General features: G+C 50.6%; 4 protein-coding genes across 4 annotated transcripts; 3 read left to right on the top strand and 1 right to left on the bottom strand.

The window, feature by feature from the left end:
- Positions 1-490: 490 nt before the first annotated feature.
- On the top strand, positions 491-988 carry TrAFT101_007168 (uncharacterized protein; the record flags this gene model as incomplete). The annotated part of the gene is made up of 1 exon (XM_024901092.2): positions 491-988. One exon carries the CDS (start codon positions 491-493, stop codon positions 986-988), a length of 498 nt encoding a protein of 165 aa, XP_024756652.2.
- An 818-nt stretch (positions 989-1,806) lies between these two features.
- On the top strand, positions 1,807-4,093 carry TrAFT101_007167 (uncharacterized protein). The gene is made up of 2 exons (XM_024904460.2): positions 1,807-2,419; positions 2,485-4,093. The coding sequence occupies exons 1-2, from the start codon at positions 2,006-2,008 to the stop codon at positions 3,643-3,645; spliced, it is 1,575 nt and encodes a 524-aa protein (XP_024756653.1). The 5' UTR covers positions 1,807-2,005; the 3' UTR covers positions 3,646-4,093.
- Positions 4,094-6,219: 2,126 nt separating this feature from the next.
- On the top strand, positions 6,220-12,026 carry TrAFT101_007166 (uncharacterized protein). Its single transcript, XM_024901073.2, has 4 exons — positions 6,220-7,309; positions 7,402-8,095; positions 8,192-10,128; positions 10,204-12,026. Exons 1-4 carry the CDS (start codon positions 6,959-6,961, stop codon positions 10,645-10,647), a joined length of 3,426 nt encoding a protein of 1,141 aa, XP_024756655.1. The 5' UTR covers positions 6,220-6,958; the 3' UTR covers positions 10,648-12,026.
- On the bottom strand, positions 12,021-13,567 carry TrAFT101_007165 (uncharacterized protein). The gene is made up of 2 exons (XM_024911079.2): positions 12,965-13,567; positions 12,021-12,887 (listed from the first exon to the last, which is right to left on the bottom strand). The coding sequence occupies exons 1-2, from the start codon at positions 13,439-13,441 to the stop codon at positions 12,252-12,254; spliced, it is 1,113 nt and encodes a 370-aa protein (XP_024756657.1). The 5' UTR covers positions 13,442-13,567; the 3' UTR covers positions 12,021-12,251.
- Positions 13,568-13,652: the final 85 nt, after the last annotated feature.

The following is a 13,652-nucleotide window of genomic DNA, read 5'->3' as shown; positions in this document are numbered from 1 at the left end:
TGTCGTAACCCCTCCAAACAAGTCTCGGCCGAGTGTCGTTGAAAACACTGTTTCGTCTCAAAGCCCTCCTTCAGCCACTCAGATATACGGTGGATAGCATCCCGCATCTTCTGAGATAGATAGAAGCCCGCTGCTCAATCGCTTCTTGTCGCGGAGTATTTCAAGCAACCCAAGCCCTGCCCAGCCGTACTCGTCGCCAACAAGCACTGGTAGCCAGGGCCCATCGCCCTCCGGCGCAGCATTGCCAAATTCTGACCAGCATTTCAAGCGATTTTCGCCATCTCATCGACTGTCACTGGGGCAGAATAATCCCATCCTCCGTCAAGCGGCAAAACTGGTTCCCCAAGAAGTCAAAGTCGATGGCCGAACAGTGTCTTTCTCTACAGACAAGCCGCTAGAGAATCCCCTGGACTGGGCAGCTACGAGTCTGACATCTCGTAAACCAAGATACGATTCGATTTTCCTCTTTCCCACCAAGCCAGTCCCTAAAATGTCTACCGAGCCGTCGGCTGCCACGAGCTCTGGGTCAAGATCTGGGACCATGTCGAATCAGTCCCGGGCTGAGTACGACCCTTCGTTGAGCAGCGAACCTCGATCAGAGTATACCGTGTCCACCAGAGAGGACAAGAAACGCCCCCGGTGGATGTCACAAGTCAAAAATTGGCTGGCAACAAGTGAACCCTCGGCTCAAGCAATGAGGGATCAGAAAAGGGATACCTTTAAGAAACACGGCATCGATCTCAAAGATCCGCAGGCTGCTGTGAAATTGCACTCTCCCATGGGAAAAGTACCCATCGATGCTGTTACCTCCACGTCGGGTCCTACGCCTGAGAAAGCTCTCAAAGAAAAAATCCGAGCAAAAGATGTGCCGCCTTCATATGCTGGACATAGCCGTGGATCCCAGTCTGTGTCGAGTGGCATTTCTTCTGTTCCAAGCACGAAGAGTGCGAAAATCAGCAATGCAATTGCACCCTGGGAGGAGGAATAATAGAAAGACGGATTGGCTGCAATTTTTTTTCACCCTTTCTTTTACGAGTTTTATGAACTTATGATTGGCGTTGGCGGGATATGCAGCCTACTGATATAGCTGTGTTTATTATGATCAGATTTCTCTTCTTTGCTATGCACAATCGGACGCGATTATAATGGCTTATTTAGGCTTTTGCGAGAGACTTTCCTCTTTAGCTGAACGAATTGTTGATCAATTCGATATCCAGTTCAAAGTTGATTGCTAATATAGGGAATAGTATATATGAATAGCTATATAGCTTCAAGTCAATTCGGACGTCCTCATGCATAGGCATAGCAGTAGATAAAGAGTACCCATTGAATAGCATCGCGAGCATGCCTCAAAAGTCGTTCTAGGTCTATGATAACCCTCACCAAGCTTTGTCATACGGATATATTTCTTCATTCGCTCACATGCAATTTTCTCGAATTGACACGTCATATATAGAATAGCCAAGACATCTTCAAAAGTGGCAGCGACACCAAGAGCTACAAGAGGCTCGCAACATAAGACAAAGCAACGCATCACATGAGCCACCACTTCCAGCACTTTATCCACTCGAGCGATATCTATAAGCTAACAAGCCCCCCAAAACGAAAAAGAAAGGCATGAAAAGAACCCGAATTAGAAATTCCGGAGCAAAAGAGCAGATCGAGGAGGGTGAGGCGAAAGTCTAATACGCTTGTTTGGTGGACGGCGATTGGTGGATCGGGGAGCAGGGTGTAGGTGAAATGACGTATACATTTTCTAGCATGACATTTCTTTGACGGCGGTACCAACAAAATGGGTGCGAATTGAAGAGCCCATGAACTAGTGGAGGGGGGGCAAATTGAGCTTCTCGCTTGTCCATATTTTAATTCTGTCTTTTTCAATTTCCTTTCTTTCATCAACTGAGGCGGACAATTTCCAAATACTCCAGGATACGTTTACGGGGTTAGCTGCTGGTTTCGGGAACCCTCTGTATCTCAGCATACAATACGATAGAAATCACCCACGATGCCGCTGTTCAGCTCCAAGGGGGACGAAAGCGAGCAAGATGTCCGGCCAGAGCTTCGGGACAGCCCCGAAGAAGAAGGCGAAAGGCCTCCAGACGAGTACACCCGACTGTTGCCCAACCGAGTCAACTCGAATAGAGACTTCCTCTCGCCGGACGATCCTGCAGTGTCGCCCTATAACCTATTCAGCATCCGTTTCCTCCGCTACGTTACTCTCTTCTTCACCGCGCTGACATTCCTATGGTGGGTTATCCTGCTCGTGTCTGCCTTCGCCACGCCTCCTGGGTTCCATACCAAGGGAAGCGGCTTCTTCGCCTTTGGCTATACGAGCTTGACGTTGTCCAACATGTTTTTCACACTATTATTCTTTGGGGTACCGTCAAAATCAGTGAGAATACTCGCAATCGTGATTGCCGTAAGTCCTATAAACTGTTATAGCATCATCACTCAATGGCCGCTAAACAAGGCGATCCGTGCTAGGCTTTCCTTGCGCTCGATACGATCCTCCTCGCCTCTGTTCAGAGAACAAGGTATGAGGAAGGGTGGGTCGGAATTGTCAGTGTTATATGGGCTCTCTTGATGAGTATCTGGGCCATAGTAACCGACAGAACTGTCCAATGGGGCAAGGCAGAGGAGGAGGAAAGGCTGACTGGGCGAGCGGAATCGAGAAAAAGCCTTACGGAGTGGCTCGAGGTTCTCCTTTCCAGCATTGGCTACTCGGTGATGGTCGTGGCCGTTGTTCTGATAACCCTTGCCATCATCCTCCGAGCCCTGGATGCAAAGGTGGCTCCTCCAGGGAAGCTATATTGGGTTGACAGCAACAAGTATCGCATCCATCTGTATTGCCATGGGAACAAGACGGACGAGAATGGCAAACCGGTCACAACAGTCTTGTTCGAGGGAGGTGAGTGGCCAGTCGAGCATGGCCTATGGGACTTTGCAGACAATGCGGTCAAGAACGGGTCTATCCCTCGCTATTGCTTCGCAGACCGTCCGGGACTGGCTTGGTCTGATACCGCCCCATCACCGTCGTCCGCCGGCTTCGTCGTGGACGCCTTGAGCGAGGCGCTGGCCAAAGCAGAAGAGACCGGGCCCTTTGTTCTTGCTAGCGCGGGAATCGGTTCCTTGTACTCGCGAGTCTTTTCAGCTCGCCATAGTCACGATGTTCGGGGTTTGCTGCTGATCGACCCCCTGCACGAGGATCTGCTGGGCCCCGGTGCAGCGCCCGGCCGAGGCTTCTGGCTCTGGTTGAGAGGCGCCATCTCGCCGCTTGGGCTGGACCGGATTCCGGGCGCAATATTCAAAGGACGCACCAGCCGTGACCGGATCTATGGCCGATCTGCATATCAGACGGGAAAATTCATTTTCGCTAAGCTGCAGGAGAGCTTGGTGCTCAACTCTTTTACCAAGCGTGACGTCGACAGCAGCAGGCAGATTCAGGAAAGGGACACGCCGCTGGTTGTGATTAGCTCAGGGCGCAGGGTCAAAGCGAGCGATGAGTGGTCAGCCAAGCAGCGGGACCTGACGAGGCTGACTGACAAGCTGCAGCACTGGGATATTGTGGACGATGCACCTCACGAGGTGTGGCGGACCCTGGAGGGTCGGGAGAAGATTGAGAAGAGGCTGAAGAAGATGGTCTAAAAGTAATCAAAACCAAGAAAAATTGGACTAGCAGTGGCTGAGATGCCATGGATTGTGACAAGCCCGTGGAAGTGGGAAAAGGCGAATACGGAGTTGGGGACGTGACATTACCTCAGGCGATAGCAACGGGTAATTCAATTGACACTATGGCGTGTTATTGCTAATTATAAGGGGCTTCTGGCATTGTATTGGTAATATTGGCTCTGAAACGAATGCATTCTGTCATTTGCAGACTCGTGTGTTTTCCTAATCTCACAAAATACAAGCTCTTCAACAAAAGTTGCAGTGGCGATAATGGGTTGGGCCAACCAAGCACGAGAGCGGGTACTCAAATCGCCATAGCGGAGCAACGGCGCCGCGGAAGCTGTAGTTGAGTAGCTAGTAGCACCTATCTAGACAAATTCAGCACTTAAGCCTTCAGCACGTTGCCCCTAACAGGAAAAGTCCCTTGTGACCCCGTAGCTGAGGTTGAAACTTGTTCCCGTAAAAGAATGAAGGCTGCTGTGATAAAAAGTATGTGGCCATGCGGTATTACTCTCTGTTATTGAGCCTCAGGATCCTTACATAGCACCAAACATTTTGGGCATTCAGTGGCGTTAGATGTACCGATTCTATGGCTGCGAAGGACGTCATAGATGGACAGGGGGCACGCAAGGAGTAATATACCGCCAGCTAAACAACCTCTTTAAGCGTAATAAGCGCGCAAGGTTGCGCATCAAACGCTGCAGTGTCGTGCGGGTGCCGATGAATATGCCTGATGATATATTAGTACTACTACATGCCCAGTACCTTCTGAGCATGGCCATTGTGGTCCAGGAGGTCACTGGCGGTTTATAAGAGCTGGACGCATTGGGGCTAGTGCTGTTGCCGCTGGCTCCCAGAAAAGATGGGACGAAGCTCTCCAGCCACAGGGCCCCGACCTGGCAATTAAGGAGCTGTGCACTATGCAGATGGTTCCTGGCGATACGGAGAAATGCTGGCGACGGGAGCTGAATACGGGGACAGCCGCCGTGCTGAGAATGGATACATCTCGGTTTGTTGAGGGAACGAAGCCGCCACGGAAACCATAAAAGTAGCTGAGCTTAAGCCCCTAAGCCGTCTGTCAATTCTCGCTAACCCGGCGCATGGCGTGCTGATCGGCTGTCGTCTTGGTTGTAAAGCGCTCGTCGGGCTACTTTGCGCTCTGCTCTGCAGCACTGTAGGGCGGACCACGCTCCGTAGGACGTAATAAAAACGAGAGAGTTTTTTATGCTTACCACCTTATGCCCAGTAGAGCCAGGGCTGGTGGCCCGGGCCGGGTTGCCTATCTCGACCGGGCTGATCTCGGCTATATTCTGCTCCGTAATCGTAATGAATATCAAAATCTAACTGGCAACTCGAGGGGGCTTTCTAACGGCTTTGAAACAGCTCTGGCCGTTGACGGCGCTTTGTGCTTCGTACAGGCTACCGCTGAGTGCTGTGTTGGCTTTTCGTAGGCATGCTATTTCTAGATAGAGTTTCAGGACTTATCAAACGGCAAGGAAATAAAACCGACTTGGTGACTCTGTTATAAGGAAGAGACGTCATTCAGGGCCATTATGGGTTTTTATGGAGCATCGCCTTTCAGTCGGGTATGTATATCCTACCTAGTACCTAGGTAGTAAGTTCAAAGCAACATAGGAGAAGTATTCCAGAATGTTCAATTGGTGAGTAGACTTTGCTACTAGGCATCTAGTTTACATCTTAGGTCTACCGATTGGTGTCGGCTAAACACTGACAGATACAGAAGTAAAAATAGCAGCCACGGCGTATTGCAGGTACGGAAGGAATGCCCCCATGTGGCGCACGCGGCGTTGCCAAATTTCACAAAGGGGACTAAGCTTTCCACAGCTTTGCATCTTGTTTCTCTTCGACATTTTAAGGAACATGGATATGAGATGTATGAAGAGTCTGTGGGACGTTAGTAAGAGGATGCTCTCTACTTACGATGCACCTCCCCTTTCCTCGTAAATAGGTGTATCTGTACAGCTACCCATAAAAGCTAATTCAGCCTTACGCATAGTAGCTCCAGCTGCTCCATATCTCGCCCTTCGCTAAGAGGGCTGATACGATACTCGGTATACGAAGAATGCGACCAAACATAGGCAAGCTGATCGTGTGATTCGGCCTGCTTACCTTACTCATCCGCCTGCCATCTGGGATGCCAGTGCCGGGGAGAGATCCAGTGCCTACTGCAGGTCCTAGACATGGGGAGCTGGATGCTCCCAGATGTGGCGCAGTTGAGCAAACTGAGACGAAGTGCGCCTCGTTTGAGGAGGGGGAGAGAGATGTACCACTGCAGAATTAAAGCAGCACTGCTGAAGCGCCTGCCGCACTCGTACCTTAACAGCACATGCCTGTACATGCTTCGTACCCGTGATAGAAACCCGCGTCATCATGCCTTGCCGTGCTGCTTGATTGCGCGGGAAGAGTCCTGCGGCTCAAGGTAAAGGGTACGCACCGACCTGGTCCCCTTTGGCGCGCCCCCTCAGCTCTCTGCAACGCCCAAGCCAGGTACTGTGGTACCACACGGAGCGCCAGAGCACCCCAAACAATTAGCGGCCCGCGCCCAAGCCAACTGCAGCGCCAGCGCCCATCAGCGACCAGGCGACCTGGAAATTACACCCAAACTAGCCGCCCCTCAGAAACCACAGCGACTCCACGCGCTGTCAGCAGCCGCCCACCACCCTCGACCGCCCCCCAGTCCCGTGAGTCCAACAAAGTGCGCCAGTCCAGCTCTCCTCCACTGTGAGAATCTACGGTTGACTCTCTCTGTTTTGTTACCATCACGGGCTGTTTCTGCCTCTTACAGAAGCTGACCTTTCCTCTCCCCTTGAACCCCCTCCTCCGTCCTGTGCTGGCGCTGGCGTCGTTCCCCCCGCCATTTCCATATAGTGCATGTTGACGACCCGCATGCTACGCGGATCTAACTCTCCCATCTCAGCACTCCACGATCCTCTACCAGCTCTTCTACTTTCAGTCCGACCATCTGTCCTAAACGAGACCGACCTGTCGTTGCTGGACAGTCACGCGATTGCCAGCCGCAATTTGCTTTGAGCTGTGAGACGCTTCAGGCACGCTGTCGCGCATCGCTTTGTTTACAGGCGTGGCGTTGCTTCCAATTGAGATCGATACCATCTACCACAACTACCCCAGCTGATGCCGGCCGTTGCCGCTACCCCTCGCCGACGACTGCTAGACACCTGGCGTTGAATCAGGGCAGAACCGTTTTTCTAGTCCCCGGGATTGAGAAGAGGATCACGCGTTTGGGAGGAAGCACACCGTATTCTGTGCCATGGCAACCGACCACAGCAACGGACCGCCTGTGGTTGTTGCCCCCGAAGGTGGCCCCAACGACAATACGAATGAGTATGTCAGATCAGACTCGCGTCATGCAGATGGAAGCTGGCAAAATGGTGCTCCGCAAGCACCTATCCCGACAGTAGCAGGCCCTAACAGCCCCCTACCACCCTCAGGATGGGCAGAGGATCCTACAAACGGCAGCGATGCAAACCGACCACGACCGCGAAACGGACGATCTACCAGTGCTCAGACGAGAGTTTGCAAGAAGTGTGGCTTGCAATTGACCGGACAGTTCGTCCGAGCTTTGGACGGAACATTTCATCTGGATTGCTTCAAGTGCCGAGTAATGCAGCGCCCCCTCTCTTTCATCCCCTTTCTCTTCCCCCCCCACTTTACCACGTCTGTATCGCGAGATGTACTAACTTCGCTTGATAGGATTGTGGTGACATCGTGGCATCTAAATTCTTTCCCGCAGAAGATGAAAATGGAGAACAATACCCCCTTTGCGAGACTGATTACTTTCGACGGCTTGGCCTCCTTTGCCACAAATGTGGTGGGGCGCTTCGCGGGTCATACATAACCGCGCTCGAACACAAGTATCACGTTGATCATTTTACTTGCTCACTCTGTGCGACCGTCTTTGGCGCCCAAGATAGCTACTACGAGCACGACGGGAACGTCTACTGCCACTACCACTACTCCACTCAGTTCGCGCAGCGGTGCAATGGCTGCCAGACGGCCATCCTCAAGCAGTTTGTGGAGATTTTCCGCAATGGGCAGAACCAGCACTGGCATCCTGAGTGCTATATGATACACAAGTTCTGGAATGTGCGTTTAGCTCAGCCAACTGAGGCGCCGCAGATCCAAGAAGGCGAGGTTAGCGATGTCGACAGAGATCGTATTCGGGAAGACGAGGAACGCATGGAGGATAAGGTTTTCAGGATATGGAGCGTATTATCAACCTTCGAAGAGTCATCTGCAGCGTGTATATCCGATATGCTGCTCCACGTTAGCAACGCCTCGTATATCGACGGTGTGCTGGTAGCCAAACGCTTCATCTGGCACGTCGAAATTCTCTTTCAGTCCGCGGACAGACTAGACGGCGCTGTCGCAAAGCAAAATGAGAAAGGTAAGTCTGAAATGAGAAAGTGAAAAGAAGGACTTTGAGTCGTGAAATATGAAACTTAAAAGGATGGCTTGATGCTTATCTGACTCTTTTTCATAGGCATGTCTTATGGCCGCGAGGCTAAGCTTCTCTGCAAGAAAATCGTGTCTTTCTTTTCTTTGCTTTCAAAAACACAAGATAATGGCTCTCGACAGCTTGGTGTTACTCAGGAGCTTCTATCCCTCGTCACTGGCTTAGCCCATTATCTCAAGCTACTCATCCGCATATGCCTTCAGGGAGCATTGCGTCTAGAGCGAGAAGCGACTTCTAGCGATGGCCTTCATCAATTCTTAGACGATCTGAACGATTTTGAGAGCTACAAGGGTGATGAGGGCCTTCTACAAGTGACCATGGGAGGCAAGCGCCTTTCAGCTAAAGACTCAGATCATTGCGCCCAGTGTGGAAGATCGGTAGAAGACGAGTGTGCTCGAAACGGCGATATGCGGTGGCACATTAGCTGTGTCAACTGTTCCCGCTGCCAGCGGGAGCTTGGACGTGTCATGAATGAAGCTTTTTTCAACTCGCTGGAACGCAAGATTTACTGCACAACATGTATTGGAGGCAAAACAGACGGCCTCACACCATTTACTCACATATCCAAACTTCAGCAATACGTTTTTCTTCTTAAAGTCGCCCTTGCAAGGTTGCTGGATATCCTCAGAAGCAATGGCACCATATCATCTGGCGAAGCTGGTGCTGATGGAAGCGATCCTTCACGCCCAGATGCCAGGTCTAGACAAGGGGGTGACAGAAGTCGCCGTCGCGAGTCAACTTATGAGACTACTCTGAATGAGGTTCGAAGACTTCGCAGTACTCGTCTCGACCGACATTTGTCATCTAGTGTCAGGCAGGCTCGGACGTCTCGTGTTATGGATGCTGATGGACGGGGTCCTCGCCCTGCATCTTCTGGAGGAGAGGGTAAGACTCAGGGATCGACTGACCAGATGTTTGGACAAAACGATGCCATTACTTTGGACGATATCTCTCGCATTGTGGCTGTTGAGCAGTCTCGTGAACAACAGCAACGCCGAGACCGACTTCCCCCCAGTGACGTCCTGCGGTCTGGCGCCGCAGATCAAGGACTTGGCTTGGGCCACGCCAGAACACAATCGGCTGGTAGAGATCAAGATCTCCAGACGGCCGATCCGATGATGTCTCGAGTCGGCAGGAAGTTCTTCCCTGAGCTATCAGGCCTCGAGTACTTCAATGTTAGGCATCTCGCGGTCTTGATCATGCATCCCGTGGTTGAGCAAGATTTCACATTGGAAGAGCTGTTAAGCTTCATCGAATCAAGGAAACCTGCTACGTTTTGGAAAAATCTCGGCAAGGCGTTCAAGAACGACAAGAACAAAGGTGTTAAGAAGAAGGGCGTCTTTGGCGTACCCTTGGAGGTTATCATTGAGCGAGACGGCGCTGACTCGACAGATGGCGTGGGACCTGGCACTCTGCGTATCCCCGCGGTGGTTGATGATATTATTTCGTCTATGCGCAAAATGGACCTTTCTGTTGAGGGTGTTTTCCGCAAGAACGGTAATATCAAAAAACAACAAGCCATGGTCGATAAGATCAATGCGGAGGGCTGTGACACCGTTAATTTTATGGAACAGCCAGTAATACAGCTGGCTGCAGTACTGAAGAGGTATCTGCGAGACCTTCCAGATCCTCTCATGACTCATAAACTTTACAAACTATGGGTTACCGTTGCCAAGATCCAAGATCCTGCTCGAAAACTGCAGTGCTTGCACATGGCTTGCTGCCTCCTTCCCAAGAGTCACCGAGACTGTCTAGAAATCCTGCTTACGTTCCTCAAATGGGCGGGCACCTTCCATCAACTGGACGAAGAAGTCGGATCCAAGATGGACGTTAGAAATTTGGCGACGGTTATTGCGCCTAACATTTTGATGAACCCTGCTAAAACACTTGCCATGGATAGCGAGACTATCTATGTTATTGACGCGGTGGAAATTCTCATTGACAATATCGAAGAGATGTGCCAAGTAAGTTTAAAAAACAAAAGATCTGCAATTGTTGCTCTCGACTGTTATTCAGCAATGCTAATGAGCTATCTTTAGGTTCCAGATGAGATTCTTACGCTGCTCAATGACCCCTATCTGTTCAGCAATAACGGCGAGATTTCAACGAAAGAGATTATGAAACGATACCAAGACCTTAGAGGGCAAGGCCCTGCTGAACCTAGTGAAATCTACAACCGACAGGAGAGCTCGACTCGCTCGCCACCCAAGCGAGTCGAAACAGACCCCTCTCTCTTGCAAAGCGAGAGATCAGTGCGACCAATGCAGGACAATGTCCCTGCACCCTATCCGAATGCGGCTTCACCAGTACCCCCGCCACGGTTTAGGCCCCCGGAAGACCAGCCCTCTCCTTATGATGCTAATCAAATGGATCATCCTGATCCTCGTTCGGAGAACCCTGAGCATAGTAAGCGGGGAGAGTGGCGGAATTCTGGTGTCTGGGGCCGCCAAGGCGGCGGGGTAGGTGTTGGCGAACCGTTTTGATTTTCTGGTTAACTGTTTGAGCTTTTCTACTGATTTGGCAAGAAGCTGGGGAAGATCTGTATGGTATGTCTCTTTTGTGTTGTTTCCTTACACAGGAAGCGTGGCCCGGAAACAGTGTTTTGTAGCATTTCTCCAGGCGTTTGTCGATTACTTTTGTCCATCTTCACTGCAAACAGTTAAGACCGAACTTTCTTACTCTGATGTTCGATACGACAATCCTGGCGATGCTATATCTTTCGTTAGTCTTACTCTTTTTGTTTTTCTCTTTCTTGTTCTCCATTTTCTTCTTTTTTTTTTCCCTTCTTTACTCCTCTATTATCATATTCCTCTTGAGTCTTTTCTATGACCTAAAAGTATAGAGATGCTGTATCGCAACGATCCACCTTTTACCCTGTCCTAACAGGGTGGCTGGATAAATGAAAGAAGTCACTGCAAGGAAGGAGGATATTTTTTGTTCTTGGCCCAATATTTTTCTCCCCCTTTTCCTTTCAAAATCGACGGTCCTGGTTGGCATTCTAAACAAAAAAGTTGGTTTTTGTATGAGCGAAGTTGGATGTTGGAAGTGGAAGTGGTTGGTAATAGTTTTATAGCAAACGCAACAGCATCTGTGTGCGAGCGAGCGAGCGAGCCTCCGCCCTTTGCAAATGCTTAGTACTTTGTGGTGTTTTTTTTTTAGTGGTTGTACGGAATAAGAAAGTCAGAAAGACGAATTGTCCGCTATTTGCTTGTTGGAATATCCTTAACATCTTTTTTCTTTCTCCTTTTCTGCGCTTCGCGTTTTAAGAGGGCATGTAAGCCCTTCATTTCTTTTTCGATGACGCATACGTCTACAGAGAAAGATATGCCCTTTGGCATGTAGAAGGAAGCAAAGGCTAGAAAGAGCTAGTACAGAAAAGAAGGAGAGAAATGAAGAGAAATGGGGTCGATTGAATTGACATTTGGGACTTTTCATGAAGGCGAGTGAAGTTTAAGGAAAAAGAAGGCCGTGGAAGGAATTTATCTTCCTTCAGAAGATTCAGGGGAAATTTACCTTGTTTTCTTTTCGTTCTGTTTCAATTGATATTTCTTTTGGACTTTTGAGAGGGAGAGAGCAGACTCGGAAGGATGCCCTGTATCAGACGGGGAGACGGTTCGTTTAAAAAATTTTTTCTTGCAAAAGCAAAGAGACGGAAATGGATAGTGAGGACGGAATGATGTTGAAGATTTTGTGCGAAAAGAATTTGTTCATTTTCCCACTTGATTAATTTTGCTCTTGATATTTGTCTGACGTGTTCAACTTTCAGCCCCTTTTAAAAAGCGAAAGTTAATCCGTATTCATATTCATATTCAAGGGCTTAGTCTAATACGCGAATTGAGAAATGCTTAAAATTAATACCTGTTATTAAAAAAGATACGTATTAAATAATTACTTGTATGCTTCTACATGAACATACATGGCTATATCAACATGCTGTATGTGCATTTGTATCATGACACTCATCAACGACATCGATGGGTATATAATACATTGCGGATGCCCCATTGACATTTCCGTCTCTTTTTCCATCACCCCTAGTCAACGATTTCCCCCTTTTAACTGCAAAAAATAAACCGGCTCCAATCAATCACTGCGCTTTGGAATCTTTCTTATCCTGCTCCAAAAACCATCCAACGCCCCTATCGACACCCTCCTGAAGCGTCCACAGCGGCTCATACCGTAGCACCCGCTTGGCCTTGTTGATATTGTAGTATCGCGTCATGGTAGAAATCACAGCCCTCAGCTTCGTGAAAGTAGGAGGCTTGCCGATGATGCCAAAGAAGGTCTCGCTCAGCGAGCCGAGGACAATGCTCCAGCCCTGTGAAATCTGCCAGACTCCCTCAGTGCCCTTGTCATTTCCAGCGGCCCTCCAGACGGCGCGTGCGAAATCCCAGAAGTAAACGGGCGAATCATTGGTGATGAAGAAGACCTCTCCGTCAACGCGCTCGTAGCTCAGGGGGATGATGCTGCTGGCGGCGGTGGCGAGCAGGAGGCGGGCGGCAAGGAGGTGGGCGTGGGCGACGTTGCCGACGTAGGTGAAGTCGAAGATGTTTGTGTTGTCGCCGAGCTGGACGTTGGACTTGCCGTTCTTGTAGGCTCTGAGGAAGCCGGCGAGAGTCTGGGCATCGCCTTCGCCGAAGATGCCTGCGGGGCGAATGGAGGTGGTGAGGAGCTTGGAGGGCTCTTGGCGATTGGTCTTGATGACGAGCTCTTCGGCAGCGGCCTGAGAAAGGAAAAGCAGCTGGTTAGTTTCATACAAGGATCGAGGACAACGTAATGCTGGGATGGGAGATTGCGCACCTTGGTCTCGGAGTAGTACTCCTTCTGCTGGGCGCCTCGGATGACGGGATAATCCTCGTCTGCGTTGAGCAGGTCGGTCTCGTTGTCGCTGATGACGCTGGCCGAGCTGGTATACACAAGGGCCTTGACGCCAGACTTCTGGCAAGCCTCGATGACGGCCTTGGTGCCGCCGACATTGACCTTGCGGAACAGCTCATGGGCGGTCTTGCCCTCGCCGCTGGCCATGGGCGACGCCGTGTGGATGACGACGTCGGGCTTGATGGTCTGCAGCAGCTCGGTCAGCTTGGCAACGTCGGTGATGTCGCACTCGTGGTAGGCGGCCTTTTCATTGACGTTGTGGGTGCATCGCAGATCGATCGAGGCCACGGACTTGGAGTTCCACGAGGACAGCGCCTGGTTGACGATGTGGTGGCCCAGGAAGCCGTTGCCGCCGATGACGAGCACGTTGCCGAGGTCGCCTCTCGTTCCGCTGGCCATTGCTGCGAGTGGTTGCGGGTGCAGAGAGCAGAGGAGAGGGCGGATTGGGGAAGAGGTCGGGGAGGTATGAATGGGAGATGGAGGACGGCCAACACCGCTTGATAAGTGGTCAATTCAATTCGATATTATGGAGTGTCAAGGCTGTATGCAGTAGCACCACCGAAGCGCGGCCACTAATGGGCTAGTCCAGCGGTCTTTAGCGGGACAGGGG

Source organism: Trichoderma asperellum, chromosome 4 (genome assembly GCF_020647865.1).
Source record: "Trichoderma asperellum chromosome 4, complete sequence".
Taxonomy (NCBI): domain Eukaryota; kingdom Fungi; phylum Ascomycota; class Sordariomycetes; order Hypocreales; family Hypocreaceae; genus Trichoderma; species Trichoderma asperellum.
Note: the sequence above shows the minus strand (reverse complement) of the source record. Positions and strands in the feature narration are given on the sequence as shown.